Genomic DNA, 18609 nt, shown 5'->3' on the forward strand with positions numbered 1-18609 from the left:
GTATACTACACTGTACATTACAGCACCCAGACCCTGTACAACAAGCCTGGCTAGGGTATACTACACTGTACATTACAGCACTCAGACCCTGTACAACAAGCCTGGCAAGGCTATACTACACTGTACATTATGGCACTCAGGCCCTGTACAACAAGCATGGCTAGGCTATACTACACTGTATATTATGGCACTCAGACCCTGTACAACAAGCATGGCTAGGCTATACTACACTGTACATTACAGCACCCAGACCCTGTACAACAAGCCTGGCAAGGCTATACTACACTGTACATTACAGCACCCAGACCCTGTACAACAAGCCTGGCAAGGCTATACTACACTGTACATTACAGCACCCAGACCCTGTACAACAAGCCTGGCAAGGCTATACTACACTGTACATTATGGCACTCAGACCCTGTACAACAAGCCTGGCTAGGCTATACTACACCGTACATTACAGCACCCAGGCCCTGTACAACAAGCCTGGCTAGGCTATACTACACTGTACATTACAGTACCCAGACCCTGTACAACAAGCATGGCTAGGCTATACTACACTGTACATTACAGCACCCAGACCCTGTACAACAAGCATGGCTAGGATATACTACACTGTACATTATGGCACTCAGACCCTGTACAACAAGCCTGGCTAGGCTATACTACACTGTACATTACAGCACCCAGACCCTGTACAACAAGCATGGCTAGGCTATACTACACTGTACATTACAGCACCCAGACCCTGTACAACAAGCATGGCTAGGATATACTACACTGTACATTACAGCACCCAGGCCCTGTACAACAAGCCTGGCTAGGATATACTACACTGTACATTATGGCACTCAGACCCTGTACAACAAGCCTGGCTAGGCTATACTACACTGTACATTACAGCACCCAGACCCTGTACAACAAGCCTGGCTAGGATATACTACACTGTACATTATGGCACCCAGACCCTGTACAACAAGCCTGGCTAGGCTATACTACACTGTACATTACAGCACCCAGACCCTGTACAACAAGCCTGGCTAGGATATACTACACTGTACATTACAGCACCCAGACCCTGTACAACAAGCCTGGCTAGGCTATACTACACTGTACATTACAGCACCCAGACCCTGTACAACAAGCCTGGCTAGGCTATACTACACTGTACATTACAGTACCCAGACCCTGTACAACAAGCCTGGCTAGGCTATACTACACTGTACATTACAGCACCCAGACCCTGTACAACAAGCATGGCTAGGCTATACTACACTGTACATTATGGCACTCAGACCCTGTACAACAAGCCTGGCTAGGATATACTACACTGTACATTATGGCACTCAGACCCTGTACAACAAGCCTGGCTTGGCTATACTACACTGTACATTACAGTACCCAGACCCTGTACAACAAGCATGGCTAGGATATACTACACTGTACATTACAGCACCCAGGCCCTGTACAACAAGCCTGGCTAGGATATACTACACTGTACATTATGGCACTCAAACCCTGTACAACAAGCATGGCTAGGCTATACTACACTGTACATTACAGCACCCAGGCCCTGTACAACAAGCCTGGCTAGGCTATACTACACTGTACATTACAGCACCCAGACCCTGTACAACAAGCCTGGCTAGGCTATACTACACTGTACATTACAGCACCCAGACCCTGTACAACAAGCCTGGCTAGGCTATACTACACTGTACATTACAGCACCCAGACCCTGTACAACAAGCCTGGCTAGGCTATACTACACTGTACATTACAGCACCCAGACCCTGTACAACAAGCCTGGCTAGGTTATACTACACCGTACATTACAGCACCCAGACCCTGTACAACAAGCATGGCTAGGCTATACTACACCGTACATTACAGCACCCAGACCCTGTACAACAAGCTTGGCTAGGCTATACTACACTGTACATTACAGCACCCAGACCCTGTACAACAAGCCTGGCTAGGCTATACTACACTGTACATTACGGCACTCAGGCCCTGTACAACAAGCTTGGCTAGGCTATACTACACTGTACATTACAGCACTCAGACCCTGTACAACAAGCATGGCTAGGCTATACTACACTGTACATTATGGCACTCAGACCCTGTACAACAAGCCTGGCTAGGCTATACTACACTGTACATTATGGCACTCAGACCCTGTACAACAAGCCTGGCTAGGCTATACTACACTGTACATTACAGCACCCAGACCCTGTACAACAAGCATGGCTAGGCTATACTACACTGTACATTATGGCACCCAGACCCTGTACAACAAGCCTGGCTAGGCTATACTACACCGTACATTACAGCACCCAGGCCCTGTACAACAAGCCTGGCTTGGCTATACTACACTGTACATTACAGCACCCAGACCCTGTACAACAAGCCTGGCAAGGCTATACTACACTGTACATTACAGTACCCAGACCCTGTACAACAAGCCTGGCTAGGGTATACTACACTGTACATTACAGCACCCAGACCCTGTACAACAAGCCTGGCAAGGCTATACTACACTGTACATTATGGCACTCAGGCCCTGTACAACAAGCCTGGCTAGTCTATACTACACTGTACATTATGGCACTCAGACCCTGTACAACAAGCCTGGCTAGGCTATACTACACTGTACATTACAGCACTCAGACCCTGTACAACAAGCCTCAAAGCCCGTAACAAAGGGAGACAACGTGGAGATAAGGAGTAACAAAATATATATTTATTAACTAAAGCAACTAAGGAAAATATACAATGGTGTGTGTAATCAGTAATCAGTAGTGTAAGTGAGTGTTTTGCATGCATGAATGTGATAATGCAGGGTGTTGAAAGGTGCCAATGCAAACAAACAAAAGGCCACCAAGAACCACAACACAATCTACAAAGGTGTCTGCATGGAGAGAGTCTCCTCCATGAATGTGGAAGAGGTCTATTTATCCTGGGGGACACCTGGCCCAGGTGTTTCCCATGTAGCTGACGACCCTCCCCAACTCCGCCCACCGGCACCCTAATAAGGAAACAAGAACAAAGACAGAATACGGCAGACAGAGTGGGAGGGTCGTCACATTCCCCCCCATAAAACCGGGGACCAACAACGACCCCGGAACATACCAGCCTCTTGGCGTCCCAAATTGACACAGCCCCTTGGCGTCCCAAATTGACACAGCCCCTTGGCGTCCCAAATTGACACAGCCTCCGCGTCCCAAATTGACACAGCCTCCGCGTCCCAAATTGACACAGCCTCCGCGTCCCAAATTGACACAGCCTCCGCGTCCCAAATTGACACAGCCTCCGCGTCCCAAATTGACACAGCCTCCGCGTCCCAAATTGACACAGCCTCCGCGTCCCAAATTGACACAGCCTCCGCGTCCCAAATTGACACAGCCTCCGCATCCCAAATTGACACAGCCTCCGCGTCCCAAATTGACACAGCCTCTGCGTCCCAAATTGACACAGCCTCTGCGTCCCAAATTGATGAGGGGTTATGTATTCACACCTCCACCTGCACCAAACAACCTCCTCCTCCCCAGACCTCAGCAACCTTTGCGCATAGGAAGCAATATTTAAGAGGAAAGAAGAACACAAGACCAGGAGGGAACAGACAGGAAAGATAGAAGATGACAACCCCAACCAATGGTCAGTCACGTAAACATTCAGTAAAATGGCACAAAAGACCACAACAGCTACAAACTCCAACGAAAAGAACATCAGGGTCCTTAATTTTTACCACTTCCAACGATTCATAGTCACTTCCAACGATTCATAGTCACTTCCAACGATTCATAGTCACTTCCAACGATTCATAATTTCACTAATTTCAATCATTTAACCTTGTAGTGTTCAGCCATCTTCAACAGCTGTTCTTTACTACATAATTCTAACAGGTCCTCTGATGGAAAGCGAATGAACTTGTGTACATGAGACACCATAGTCATAAGTAAATAATCTTGCTCAACCCCTCTGCTGAGCACATCAGACCACAACCAGAGAAATGACAATCACCCTGAGCACCACAGAAGAGAGATGAGATACGGAGCTTCCCCAAACCTACAATAACAACCCTAGACTTCGTGCAGATTTGCGGTGGGAATTTACTCACTGTAGCGGGTTGGAAAGGAAAAAAACTCCCCAGCATGCTGGCAAATTCCACCAAGCCACGGATGTGCCCCCGAGACAACTGCTCAGTCCACAGACACCACACAAAAATAACAAACATTTAACCATGCCAAACATGTCCAAAAATGAAACACGTCGCTAAGCCTATCAGGGGTAAAAGGCTATAGCTCCAGGTAGCAAGTTCCACTACCCGACACAAATCTCCTACCGAGGTACACAGCCGATTTACTCACCTCCTCAGACTGACTTCCCAACAGAAAGCAGAACAAGAGTTCAGGCTAGGCAGGGCCTGGAAACTAAACATTCTCTCTCCAACGCAGCACACAAACCAAGCAACAAAAGCAACCAATACTGGGCCTATCAAACTCAAACACAATATGCAAACCAAACACGTACCTCCACGGTCTCCCAAACCAATAGTTCAAAGATCCCGGACGAGCCCCCACTTGTCAAGAACCGGCTCAAAGCCCGTAACAAAGGGAGACAACGTGGAGATAAGGAGTAACAAAATATATATTTATTAACTAAAGCAACTAAGGAAAATATACAATGGTGTGTGTAATCAGTAATTAGTAGTGTAAGTGAATGTTTTGCATGCATGAATGTGATAATGCAGGGTGTTGAACGGTGCCAATGCAAACAAACAAAAGGCCACTAAGAACCACAACACAATCTACAAAGGTATCTGCTTGGAGAGATTCTCCTCCATGAATGTGGAAGAGGTCTATTTATCCTGGGACACACCTGGCCCAGGTGTTTCCCATGTAGCTGACGACCCTCCCCAACTCCGCCCACCGGCATCCTAATAAGGAAACAAGAACAAAGACAGAATACGGCAGACAGAGTGGGAGGGTCGTCACACTAGGCTATACTACACTGTACATTATGGCACTCAGACCCTGTACAACAGGCCTGGCTAGGGTATACTACACTGTACATTACAGCACCCAGACCCTGTACAACAAGCCTGGCTAGGCTATACTACACTGTACATTACGGCACTCAGACCCTGTACAACAAGCCTGGCTAGGCTATACTACACTGTACATTACAGCACCCAGGCCCTGTACAACAAGCCTGGCTAGGCTATACTACACTGTACATTATGACACTCAGACCCTGTACAACAAGCCTGGCTAGGCTATACTACACTGTACATTACAGCACCCAGGCCCTGTACAACAAGCCTGGCTAGGCTATACTACACTGTACATTATGGCACTCAGACCCTGTACAACATGCCTGGCTAGGGTGTACTACACTGTACATTACAGCACCCAGACCCTGTACAACAAGCCTGGCTAGGCTATACTATACTGTACATTATGGCACTCAGACCCTGTACAACAAGCCTGGCTAGGCTATACTACACTGTACATTACAGCACCCAGGCCCTGTACAACAAGCCTGGCTAGCCTATACTACACTGTACATTATGGCACTCAATGATCAATTCTACATCTTAATTAGGCAAACGACAAACAAGTGCAGGGCTTAATGAACCGTGTACCTCATCAAACAGCTGGGTGAATATATTTATTGAGATCAACGTTACATTTAATGATTTGGGCAATTAACTGTGGACCCCTTCTCTAATCTCAGAGGACACTGAGGGGATGGGGGGGGGGAGGCACCGGGGCCACTGCCCTAAATGAAAAGCAGCTGACAAATAATTGTCGTCCCCAGAGTTCTGGAACATAAGAGACTGAACAGACTTTGTGTTTAGAAATAAATATATCATACACGCACGTCTAAATCCCCCGGTGTGGTGAAATGAAAGTCATTTGCATGGCTTGATAGAACTGCGGGGGAATTCTAGTGTGAAGTCTCCAGACCATTCTGTTGTTGCTGGAGATATCACTTGTTTAATGTCCAGGAATATCTAGGAAAAAATACCAAAAAAAAGAAGGAAGAAACAACACTGGAACCTACCAAGGACCTCCAGTTCTGAGGTATTATTATTAGTGCAGTCTGTTTTATTACCATCCATTCCATTTAAATTGATCAAATGGGAGAGCAGTGGAAAAGCACGAGAAAAAAAATTAAGCTGGAGCCCAAAAGTGTGACTTGGATTTAATATTTTATAATTGCCAAGGGACATTCCAAGATCAATGAATTTTTTGCCCGGGACGCACATCAGAAAGAGATGTACTTCAGTATTTTTAGGGAACATTGGTCTATTTAATTCCAGTGTCTGATGCATGTGAAATATGCCTTTCATGGCCTCCTTCTGTTCCCCCAGGCGCTGCTGCGGGCAGACATTACCACTTTTAATGGGCCGCCATGAGAAGAGGCAAGTCAGCCAATAACCCATCCTCACTAACGGAGCCACTCGCTGCCTTGTTTATTCTCCTGCACCATTTTCTATTTTCTAGAGGGCTAATTTTAGCCACACTGTTTTTAATCATAAAAAATAACAATATGAGAGGAATAAATTGCATCACAACAAATGTATAGAAATGTACAAAACGTAACCATTTAAAAGGTTCTTTATAGTCTGTTAGTTAAAGGCCATATCAGCCATTTGAATGAAGCACTGATTGATATGAGATAAAGGAATGGTGGATGGGCTCTATATTAGAGGGGTGATGCAGAGTAATTGCCAGATCAAGGCAAGTTGTCTCACAGTGGAAGGCTAGAGAGAGAAAGGGGGGTGGTTGGGGTCTACTGTACACTAGGGTCTGTAGTACTGAGAGGGGGCTGAAAGGATTGTTTATGGTTGAAGTATGTTTATGTTTGAGATGTGAAGCAAGGTATGGAAAAATATACCCAAGTCTACTCCCACAACAAATTATTCCAATAGAGAGGGAATTATATACATACAACACCAGCAACAATCTATTTACTCATTTGTTCTTCTTTGAGTTCTTCTGCATTGCAAACAGTAACATTGATCATGAATTTGATAGTGGAGAACCAGCTGACAGATTTTTCAGTAATACTTCCACATGCATGCTGTCCTACTATGTGTCAGACAGGTGCTTTGACTAGCCTGGCATCTCAAAGCATAAATTCAATTAGAGTCTTCCTGAAGCGCCTCCATCTGCAAACAATATGGTGCCCTTCTTTTTAATCAAACCTTCCCCGGCAAGCGACCAAAGGCCCTTCAAATTAAAAGTAATATCCAGGAATGCTCTTTCTAAGTCATGCTGCGGACACGAGGCACTGAGACCAACCAAAACGAAAGAAAAATTAAAAATCCTAATAAGCAAACTAAGTCTGTCTGTATGTGGAATGTTAATTCTGAAAAGGCATCTACTTGTGTCTCTAGTCTGTTTAGAGAAAGAGCACATGTAAGTAATGCGGCACTATAAGTACACGATATAACGATGGAACATTCATCATACAGTCTTATCTAGAAAGTTGAGGCCAGATGTGCTATTTTTCTTCAGTTAGAACAGTATACATTAACCTCCACAAGGAAACATACTAAATCAGATCCTGATGTGGAAAACTTGAATCCCTATGTTTGTGTTGGCATTCCTGCCATCTAGTTATTCTGCCGACTGCTACACATTTTAACAAAACAATGTTCCCTCTGCCCCATGCCAGCTTTTAATGAAAGATCATTTGCAGCATTTCCACTTGTTTCTTTCCCCAAGGCTCCAACCTTTAGAGCTGACAATGTAGCTGACAAAAGTAATCCAGTCAAAAGAAAAACAAACTTTAATAAATAGTAACAAGAAATCCAACCACTTTCCCGGTGATGTCACAATGCTACGCTGCACAAACCAATCACGGCTAATTCTAACATCAGACAGAGAGAGAGAGAACACACTATAAATAACTCCACTAAGTGACACAAAGACACACAGGAGTTCCTGGAGCGAGTCAGAGCAGCGAGGAGGGCGCATACTCTCTGACTGATCTCTCAGGGGTCCTGCCACTGCAGTTACACAGGCCACTTCATATCGACAACTTCATTAGCAGCCCTCCCAGACCCTCAATTCATACCATGCTATGTTATCACTGACTGAGACTGAGAGACGCAATTTAGACTGGAGACCCAGAGCTCTTAGCTAGCTCCTCCAGGACTGGGGAAAGAAATAGAGAGAGTGTGGTAGAAGACAGAAGACGGCTAGTATAGAGGTATTCTATCTATTCTTTCTCTGTAAGTGGACTGGAGGCGTGGGATGGGATGGGGAGAGGGGGTTTGGAGGACGACAGTGGGATGTGGAGAGGGGGTTTGGAGGGGGCCCTGGATGTTGGGATGTCCCCATGTCCCTGGCCAGCAGGCAGCGTCTGTGGGCTGAAGAACCAGGCTTTATCGGCCCTGTCTCCATGGCACCAGTAGCACAAGAAAAACTGCAGCAAATTTCATTCTCAGAAATTTAATTATATCAAGATTAACAAGGGAGGTAATTAATTTCTTTAAGATGGGTATCTTTTAATTGCCTGGGGCTCAACTTTGTTGTCAAAACTGTATATTTAACCATTATTTCAGGGCAAAGTTTTAAAGGCAGAGAAAAGCGGAGTATCACTGCTTTCACCATGAATATGGAAATATAGGAGTTTCTTATCTAAACGATTATTTTACAGTATTAGCACAAATACACGCATTTATGTACATATATATATATATATATATATATATATATATACATGTAAAAATGTATTTATTAAAGCCACAAAGAAGTTGACTAAGAATATTGTGAATTCCATAAAAATCTGTTGGAGTTTCACTCTAATTAAAATAATGAGGCATGTTAAGTTTATATATTTTTACAGCTTGGACAGACTGCTCAATTCCACTGGCTTGTTACAGGCATGGCCATCTAGTGTACTAAACTAATGGGCTGTGTAGAATGGACAGAACAGCTGGTCTGTGTCTGAAAATGGCACCTTATTCCCAGGGTCTGCATAGGGCTCTGGTCAAAAGTAGTGCACTATATGGGGAATATGTTGCCATTTTGGACACACACCTGGTCTCCATGTCATGGATCCAAGGTTATAACACTGGCCCATTGTCTGGTTCTGGACCATTCTCCAGGCCAGGATCTCACACTGCCCAGCGGATTGTCTGAGAAACAAAGCCAACTGCTCTACAACACAACACAAACACAAACATGATTACAGTCAAGGGAATGTGGTTAGGTAACGGAGCTGTTGTTGTATGAGGAGACAGAGTTGGCTAATGTCTGCTTGAAACCCTACAACAGAACAATGTGTGATCAAACCATTTCATGATAAGTTTTCCGATATGTAAATGTTCCTGACTGAACAATTTCCTCAGTGTACAAGATCACTCAACTCAGCGATGTGATACGATGATGACTGTTATGTGTATTTTACAAGCACAGAACCAGTGGGAGACTTGTTATTCTGGAAGGGTTGAAAACTTCCCTGATGTCTCTCTCTGCAAGTCTGGACAGGGACCGTTCATCAGTCTGCCGGACAACTGAGACAATTCACCAAATAGCCTCGCTGCTACTATGTCCAGAGTCCTCTCAGCTAGCAAAGACGTCCAGCATGGACACAGCAATGTCTATGATAGGGCCATCGGAAAATCCAGCTATGAAGGTAGGAATCTGGTCCAACTGTCCATTTAATTTGACAGTGCTTCTTTAACCCTTTAGGCAAAATTTTCACCGGCATTCCTCTCACCTCACAAACCACTATCATCCTCTGAGCTTGAAGGCATAAGGCAGTAGCCTCTCATGACTACATGGTAACTGTGGTCTAATTTCTTGGAAACCTGTTGCCTCTATTACTCAGTGATTATGAGGTGGTTAGTTGTGGGGTGTGCTTGTTGAAGCCGGTGGGCAGCCAGGGCTGAGTGTAGACTGGAGGGGGTCAGGGCTTTCAGGGCTGAGTGTGGACTGGAGGGGTCAGAGCTTTCAGGGCTGAGTGTGGACTGGAGGGGTCAGGGCTTTCAGGGCTGAGTGTGGACTGGAGGGGGTCAGGGATTTCAGGGCTGAGTGTGGACTGGAGGGGCCAGGGATTTCAGGGCTGAGTGTGGACTGGATGGGGTCAGAGAATTCAGGGCTGTGTGTGGACTGGATGGGGTCAGAGAATTCAGGACTGTGTGTGGACTGGAGGGGGTCAGGAAATTCAGGGCTGTGTGTGGACTGGAGGGGGTCAGGGAATTTCGGGCTGTGTGTGGACTGGAGGGGGTAAGGGCATTCAGGAGCTGCAGGAGGACAGGGGCCCCCAGCCACACACTGTCACCTACTACAACAGCCACCTGGCCTCCAGACTAGCACTGAAGGACATAATTACTGTACTGCTACCAGGGTTAGCCAGGACTAAACTACCAAGACGACCTTGGAGTTTCACAGTCAAAGAGGCTACCAAGTCTGTACATGTGTAAGCGGTTGAGTAATCAATATGGAGTGTTTGTTTCATCCTGTAAACATTGTTTTGCGCATTAATAAGCGCAATAGGAATGTTGGTTTTATCATGGAAAACCTGATTGAATATGATCAAAGGTTGGTAATATTCAATGACCCATAGTGTAATTAATCACACTTAATGTCATGTCTACAGTACACGTGTCTACAATATGCTCGCCGCACACAAACACACACACGCAAACAGTGTCATATCTTTAACACCATGATTCATCACTATTTAACTCTTTCTGATCTTGGAATCTGTTTGCCCTATTTCCATTCATGTGGGAATTAAAAACATTGATTTTAAACCGCGTTGACAGTTTTCTAAAGAACCTAACCAGCCATGCATGATGATGGCCATCTCATCAATTCATATGTTCTGCATTCCATACATATTCAAAGAGCATGACACAAATACATTGGAGAAAATTGAAACATTTAAATATGAAAGATAATATAATCTGGTATTCAATTTGCGAATTGTATTCACACTTCAGTTGCCTGACGTTTGTCTCACAATAACAGAGTTCATTTTATTAAGAGGACAAAAGTATAAAACAAATATTTTCCAAGTGACAAAGCTCACAAACAGATGTTAACTGTAGCTGCATTTCTATTCAAGGACTTTAACCAGCAGTCAGCCTACGACCAGTAGTCTATAGTCTATAGCATTGCACTGTGATGCTGGCTGGCAAAGTGCAGTATGGTACAGCTCTAAGAACATGGCATCTGGCCAAGTACAGCAGCTCCTGTAACACTTCTTAAAGACTCAACTTCATCTCCTCTCTTTGTCCTCCTCTGGAAAAAGAAATAGAACTGCCTAAAGACAAAAAGTAAAACGAGCATTACGGTCTTACTGACATTACGCAACCGATAACAGCCTCTTGGTGCCCCCTCTAATCAGGACTATGTATGTACCATGTTAAAGCTGTAGAGATATAACCCACAGGGGTCCTCCTGCGTGGCTCATTATATCATCACACTACATATGTAAATGTGGGCTCCATTCCAGAACCTCTTCAAAATTCCATATGTTACTCATACTGCATTCCTTTCTTTGAGGGATTCACATGACAGCCAATTGGAGGTCAAGGCCAATGAATACATTGACTGCACCAATCAAATATCATTAAAATTAGGAAGGCCACCAAAAATTCTGAGATTTCCATACCCAACTATAACATTTTCCATCAAGATAGAACTGCCAAAGGGGGAGGAGTTGCAGTATACTGCAGAGATAGCCTACAAAGTAATGTCATACTTTCCAGGTCCATACCCAAACAGTTCGAACTACTAATTTTGAAAATTACTCTCTCCAGAAATAAGTCTCTCACTGTTGCCGCCTGCTACCGACCCCCCTCAGCTCCCAGCTGTGCCCTGGACACCATTTGTGAATTGATCGCCCCCCATCTAGCTTCAGAGTTTGTTCTGTTAGGTGACCTAAACTGGGATATGCTTAACACCCTGGCAGTCCTGCAATCTAAGCTAGATGCCCTCAATCTCAGTTTATCACAGTGCCATCAGGTTTGTTACTAAAGCACCTTATACTACCCACCACTGCAACCTGTATGCTCTAGTCGGCTGGCCCTCGCTACATATTCGTCGCCAGACCCACTGGCTCCAGGTTATCTACAAGTCCATGCTAGGTAAAGCTCCACCTTATCTCAGTTCACTGGTCACGATGGCAACACCCACCCGTAGCACACGCTTCAGCAGGTGTATCTCACTGATCATCCCTAAAGCCAACACCTACTTTGGCCGCCTTTCCTTCCAGTTCTCTGCTGCCTATGACTGGACGGAATTGTAAAAATTGCTGAAGTTGGAGACTTTTATCTCCCTCACCAACTTTAAACATCTGCTATCTGAGCAGCTAACCGATCGCTGCAGCTGTACATAGTCCATCGGTAAATAGCCCACCCAATTTACCTACCTCATCCCCATACTGTTTTATTGATGTACTTTTCTGCTCTTTTGCACACCAGTAGCTCTACCTGCACATGACCATCTGATCATTTATCACTCCAGTGTTAATCTGCTAAATTGTAAATATTCGCCTACCTCCTCATGCCTTTTGCATGTGTTATTGACTTGTTTATTGTTTACTCCATGTGTAACTCTGTGTTGTTGTCTGTTCACACTGCTGTGCTTTATCTTGGCCAGGTCGCAGTTGTAAATGAGAACTTGTTCTCAACTAGCCTACCTGGTTAAATAAAGGTGAAATTTAAAAAAATGATACATATGGTAACAGCAAAGGGAAAAACACTCCGATGCAATACAGTAGTTACTCCCCTGAGCAACATGTTAAGGACGGTTAATAGAGGAGCACGCCATTAGCCTCTTCCACTGTGCTCTCAGTGAAATCCCACTGGATGGATGGAATGGGCAGGGGAAAGGAGAGGAGGAGAGGAGGAGGAGGGGAGGAGGGAGGTAGTGGTGGATGAGGTGGATGTCCCCTCTCCCTAACCAAGAAGCTGGCCTGCATTCCTTAACCAAACAGCCAGTCTGCCTGCCCAGTCCCAGTCCCCTCCTCCTCCCACAGAACGATGTTCTCCTCTCTGCCTCTCTTTCCTGTTTGTCTGGCTGAAGACCTGACCGTTTACTCCCAGGCAGCGCGTTGGGAGGGAAGGAGAAGGCAGAGGAGGAGAAGAAGAGAAGAGAGTAAGGGGGGAGTAAGGGGGAGGGTAGAAGGAAGGGGGAGGATGGAGGGGAGAAACTGCACACTCCAAGTTGGGATTGATTTACTTCATTAACCAGAGATTACAAGTTTAACTTACAAACCAGAGGTCAAAATTTCTCATTAACAAGGGGACCGTGGAGAACCCAAGGGCTTGGAGACCAGTCTTATTACTGACTACACATTTCAATCTGTCTTTGATGTTCCATGTCTGCCTTTCTCCCCCTCTTCTCCTCTCCTATTTTTTGGCAGAGAGGTTGATTTTAATTGTAGCTATAGAACAGAGCATAGTTTGCCTGTAAGCCAGCCTCCACATCTGTAGTGAGTGCAGCTTTAGTGATATTGGGTGCAGTCCATAGCTCGGGGCTAATTTTAATGGTTCCCCTTTCATTGGAGGCTCAGATTGTTTTCCACGTGATTCCTGTTAATTTAGCTGTAGGAAAGGGCATCAGTTTTCCTTCTGCTTTTCCCCTCTCTCTCTCTTTGCCTCTTGCTCTATTGCCTCACTCCATTTTTCTGATCTACACCGTCAAAGTAAGAAGGTGAAATTAATTCAAATGGAAAAATAGTCTGCTTGCTATTAAATCTCTTCTTGCCTTACCTTTTCCACCCAGCACTGCCTGGGAGAGACAGATAGGAGTCTGACAGTGTGGTTATACAGTACTGTACAAGTCCGGGCAATTTAGCTGCCATTGTTGTTGTACGTCAACAAACAAGGCTGTTCCTTTGATGTGATAAATGGCCCAACTGTCTAGATGATGATAACTGTGTGCTCGTAAACGTGTCAAGGATGTTTCAGAGCTCAGAGCACGTTTTACACTACAATATGTTCCATCATAGTAGAGGCAATGGGATCTTTACATTTAAAAGCTAAAGTGTGTCCTGATATTGGCCAATATTACAGTTCTGAAATTTCACCCTACATTGACACTCTCCCCAACAATACTAAACCTTGAATTCTTCTTTCTAAAGGGATAAAACCACAACATGGGCAGTTCATGCACAAAAAACAAACGATGAATTACAACTGCTCTGAAACTATTCCGTTTGTGAAAGGAAGGAGACAACATAACATAGTGATGGTGACAGTGGAGTAATCTAACAAAAATGGAATAATCCAGTGTTTGTCTGGGTGACTGGACAGTGACCCTGCTCGGTCTGCCAGGCTGGGATGCATGGCTAACCCATTAGCGGTAAATGTCCCATAGTTACTGGAGGCTAGTCATGTCAGGGCTGATACTGTCGGCTGATGTTTGAGAAGGTGTAAAGGTAAAGAGCCTCTATTCACCTCCACCTTCACCAGTCCTTCTTCATTCCACATCCTCCTTCCTCTAGTCCTCCTTCATCCTTTTCTAGCCCTCGAATTGGCTTAGTAGAGCACTTCAAAAGGCCATCCTTCTCAGCCAGGTGTTGTTGGGGGGTAGTAGGGGGGGTCAGTGCTACCGGTGTCTGTGCTTTGACCCACAGTCAGGGCCACAGCCGGCCCTCGTCTCTCTGCCCCTGTGAACAGGCCCTGCCATTGGCTCCTGGGAACTAATCCATCCTCCGGAGCCCTGTAAGCCCCCTTTGTTCCCTCCTGCAGACCAGATCAGGCTGAAGACAGACACTCCAGTCTTGACTGGCTATCAGTTTCAGACCTGTTGGCAGTCTAGTCGAGGCAACCAGGCTCCAGCACAGCGGAGCTCTGGCCAAGCCACCATCAAATGGAGGTAGAAAAAAAAACATGTACTGAAATTGTGTCACCTGAATTCTGTCACGGTTGGAACACGGCGGAAGGGTGGTCGGAAGGGGTAGAGATGGGGGGATTGTTAGTTTCAACAGGAGCGCTCTCTACTATAACAGAACGGAGTAACAGAGAACAGGATCTCAAGAAGGTCATTATCCTCCCTCTCCTAATTTGAGCTCTGGCGCAGCACTGAAGGGCTGCCTTTGTCTGTCTGGGATTAATGCAGAAAGCTCAGGATGCGATGTCAGAGGGAAGTAATCAGCCAGCCAGGCAGCGTGGGCCCTACTCCTTCATAATGCTGCCTGCCTCTGCTGCCTGCTCCTGGCCAGGGCCCCCGGCTCATTTCTGTGGAGATGAAATCTATGACAAGCCCCTCAGTGAAGCTGAGAGCAGGCAACAGTCCAGTAACACCCACAGGGCCTGCAGGCATCCTGTGACCCCCTTAGAAAAGTCACATTCACTTTGCTCTGGAGAAGGGAAAGAGAACGCCGCTGGCGCTTCCAGCCCATGTGAAATGAAGAAATGTGAGGAGGTGAAAATGAAGTGAAAATAAGTTAAGATTCCTCCCTCTTTCTCCTCCCCCTCTCGCAATTACTCAGAAGAGGGGTAGAGGGGGGTGGGTGGGTGGGGTGGGGGGGGGGGTCAATGACTTCACTTAATTATAGCCCCCTAATTAAATGGGGACAGGACATTAGAAACAGATCTGGATTTTCATGTTTATGTTGTGTGACTGTTTATGTTAGATACTGTATATAAACCGGATTGTTGTAGTTTGTTTCTTTTCCGCAGAAAGCAGAGGGTCGAGGGCTCGCTAACCAATCAGGGTAAAACATAGTGAAAGAGGTTGGCACTGCACTCAAGGACCAGAAGTAATGCTTTTATTGAGTTATTTCTGCCTTCTTATACTGGGTGCATTAATGTGCTCTTTCTGCAGCAGATTGCAACTAAGCGAATGATGTGAAGATACAACCCAACAAGCAGGTTATTAAAATGACCAATTGACATTCAGAAATTCAGAAGATTTTTTAAATGTTTTATTCATCATATTCACAGAAACACAGCCGTAATCAGGGGATATCGAGGGGAGTTTGAATAGGTCAACATTTCTTTCTCTGAGAATGTAAAATATTTTTGGTTACAGAATAACTGTGTTCATGACAATCTATAACCTCGTATTGGAGAAATGTGATAATCGGGCTGTTCTTTAACCATTTTCAACAGGAGACTATTATTTTATAATAATATAATTCATCTTAATTAACAACAGACAGTTAATCAGAAGGGAGTAAGTCAACATGCTCTGGTCCTGTCGATGTGGATGTTGGTTCATGTATCAGAGATATATTCCCATCATCTTCCCTGTATTAGCTTACTGAGGCCTCCAATGTGGTGCATTAGATACATGCCCCAAACCAGGATAATGTATAACAGATTATTTCTGTTAAGGAGGTCTGGTATTAAGAATACAACAATAATACCCCCAAAACAACAACTCCAATCCTTGGATAATTGATAAACAAACTAACAAACCACCATCCCCTCTCTTCATAGAAATAGAATCCCTAGAACATTGACTTGAATGGGGATCCCATTCTAGGGATTGTATTTCTCTGCCTCGCACCATGGTATTGGCTCATGTCTCTAATCTAAAGGGAGACTTCAGAAGGACTCATCTTCATCCACTTTATAGATGAATAAGCATGAGGACAACGTAATGGTTGAGAGGACGGCCTGCACACTGTGTACCAGGCCCACCATAGAACTCTTCCTAAATAATATGAGGACAACAACACAGAGCCAATCAGAGTACAGAGCCAATCCAACATCTGGTTCTTGACTAATGAATACCAATACTGCAGAGCATGTGGCCATGCAATTCATCAATGTTCAGTAGAAACAGAAGAGAAACAGTCCACGGGGTGTGTAAACCTGTTGTGTGTGAACATCCCATTCTGGGCAGCTAATATGTACACCTTAGTACTCCTACTGGGATTGGTGAGTAATTTCAGTTGACATGCATCTCAACAGTGTGGTCCTAAAACTTGTTTTTAGGGCGACTGGGCGGATTAAAAAACATTGAGAGGGAAATCGAACAATGTTTGTTTTATTTGTTAGTTTTGTTTCAGAAGTGTGTAGGTATATATTTCGTCCTCCTACAGCAGGTTAAAGAAAACGACAGAAGCTAACTAGCAGTTGGAAACTTTATAGGGGGGCTCCGGTCTTACCTCGGTCCCTGACGGCGTGGCCCCTGGCGAGTCCATCTTGCGTTTCTTCCGAGGTCCGATGGCAGCTAGCGCGGTCAGGTTCGCGTCTCGTTGCCTCACCAGGGCCATTTCCTGTTGCTGCATCTGAGGGAGACAAAGCAACAGGCACACATTAGCTTAGCATTACTAGCTCAGCATGACCTTCAGTTACATGGGTCAACAGATTACATGGGGGTAACGATTCAGAGACATTGGTGAGGTGTGGGAATGTGCGAAGAAAACCTATTTAGTAGTTATCTTACTGTACTTGTTGTTTAGATCTACTGGTCTATTGTACATCTACCCTCTATCATAACCAACTGTAACTATTTGACCAACTCTCAGCTGGTAGTAAAGGCATGACCAAAATGATTTGGCAGGGAAAATGTATTTCTGTCCCATATGCCAAAGCAGACTAAGGTGTTACATATCATAAATGGATGAACACAAAGGACATCATCAGTAGCAGAGGCATGTCTGTGCGCACAGAACAGGTCTTTAGCTGAGAAATTACATTTTAATGTCCATCCCTCCAATAAATTACCCATCTCTCTCCCTCCCTCGCCAAACTCAGAGAGAGACAAAATGGCAGTATGTTGTCAGGGATTAGCAGCGTTCATGTCTGTGAGTCTGAGTGGTGAGTGGTGCTGCATGGTCACATGCCTCATTGTGATTTTTCAGTATGTGATGTGTAAAGGGGAAGCAGTGGTGAGGCGCTGCCTGAGGTAATGTCATGTCTGACCTGGGGGCTGAGAGGGGCTGAGGGGAGGGAGGGGAGCGTTGTCTGACCTGGGGGCTGAGAGGGAGAAGGGCTGAGGGGAGGGAGGGGAGCGTTGTCTGACCTGGGGGCTGAGAGGGGCTGAGGGGAGGGAGGGGAGCGTTGTCTGACCTGGGGGCTGAGAGGGAGAAGGGCTGAGGGGAGGGAGGGGAGCGTTGTCTGACCTGGGGGCTGAGAGGGAGAAGGGCTGAGGGGAGGGAGGGGAGCGTTATCTGACCTGGGGGCTGAGAGGGGCTGAGGGGAGGGAGGGGAGCGTTGTCTGACCTGGGGGCTGAGAGGGAGAAGGGCTGAGGGGAGGGAGGGGAGCGTTATCTGACCTGGGGGCTGAGAGGGGCTGAGGGGAGGGAGGGGAGCGTTGTCTGACCTGGGGGCTGAGAGGGAGAAGGGCTGAGGGGAGGGAGGGGAGCGTTGTCTGACCTGGGGGCTGAGAGGGAGAGGGGCTGAGGGGAGGGAGGGGAGCGTTGCTGGGAGCTGGCGTTTCTGCTGCATGGGGCTGGGGCAGGGCGGACGTGTGAGAGCCTGGGGTCATGGTAGCACAGAGGGCGTCAGCTCCTCTCCCCCACACCCACGTGCCTATCCTATCAACTCCAGTCACAGCCACAGCATGGAGGGGAGAAACGCCTGCCTGCCCAGTGGGGGAGAGGCCTGGGTCGAAGTGAATAGAGACAATCAATGTGTTCTTTCATGTCTTTCATGTTCTTTTATGTTATCTAAGA

At 45.8% G+C, this 18609-nt stretch overlaps 1 protein-coding gene across 1 annotated transcript in view; it reads right to left on the reverse strand.

Moving 5' to 3' along the window:
* The window catches only part of LOC135550854 (transcription initiation factor TFIID subunit 4-like), a 128680-nt gene that overhangs the window by 21827 nt on the left and 88244 nt on the right, over positions 1–18609 (reverse strand). Inside the window, exon 13 of the mRNA XM_064982028.1 lies at positions 17098–17220. Coding sequence (XP_064838100.1) covers positions 17098–17220 — 123 coding nt within the window. The remainder of the gene's footprint in view (positions 1–17097; positions 17221–18609) is intronic.

Source organism: Oncorhynchus masou, chromosome 1, assembly GCF_036934945.1.
Source record: "Oncorhynchus masou masou isolate Uvic2021 chromosome 1, UVic_Omas_1.1, whole genome shotgun sequence".
In the NCBI taxonomy this organism is placed as follows: Eukaryota; Metazoa; Chordata; class Actinopteri; order Salmoniformes; family Salmonidae; genus Oncorhynchus; species Oncorhynchus masou.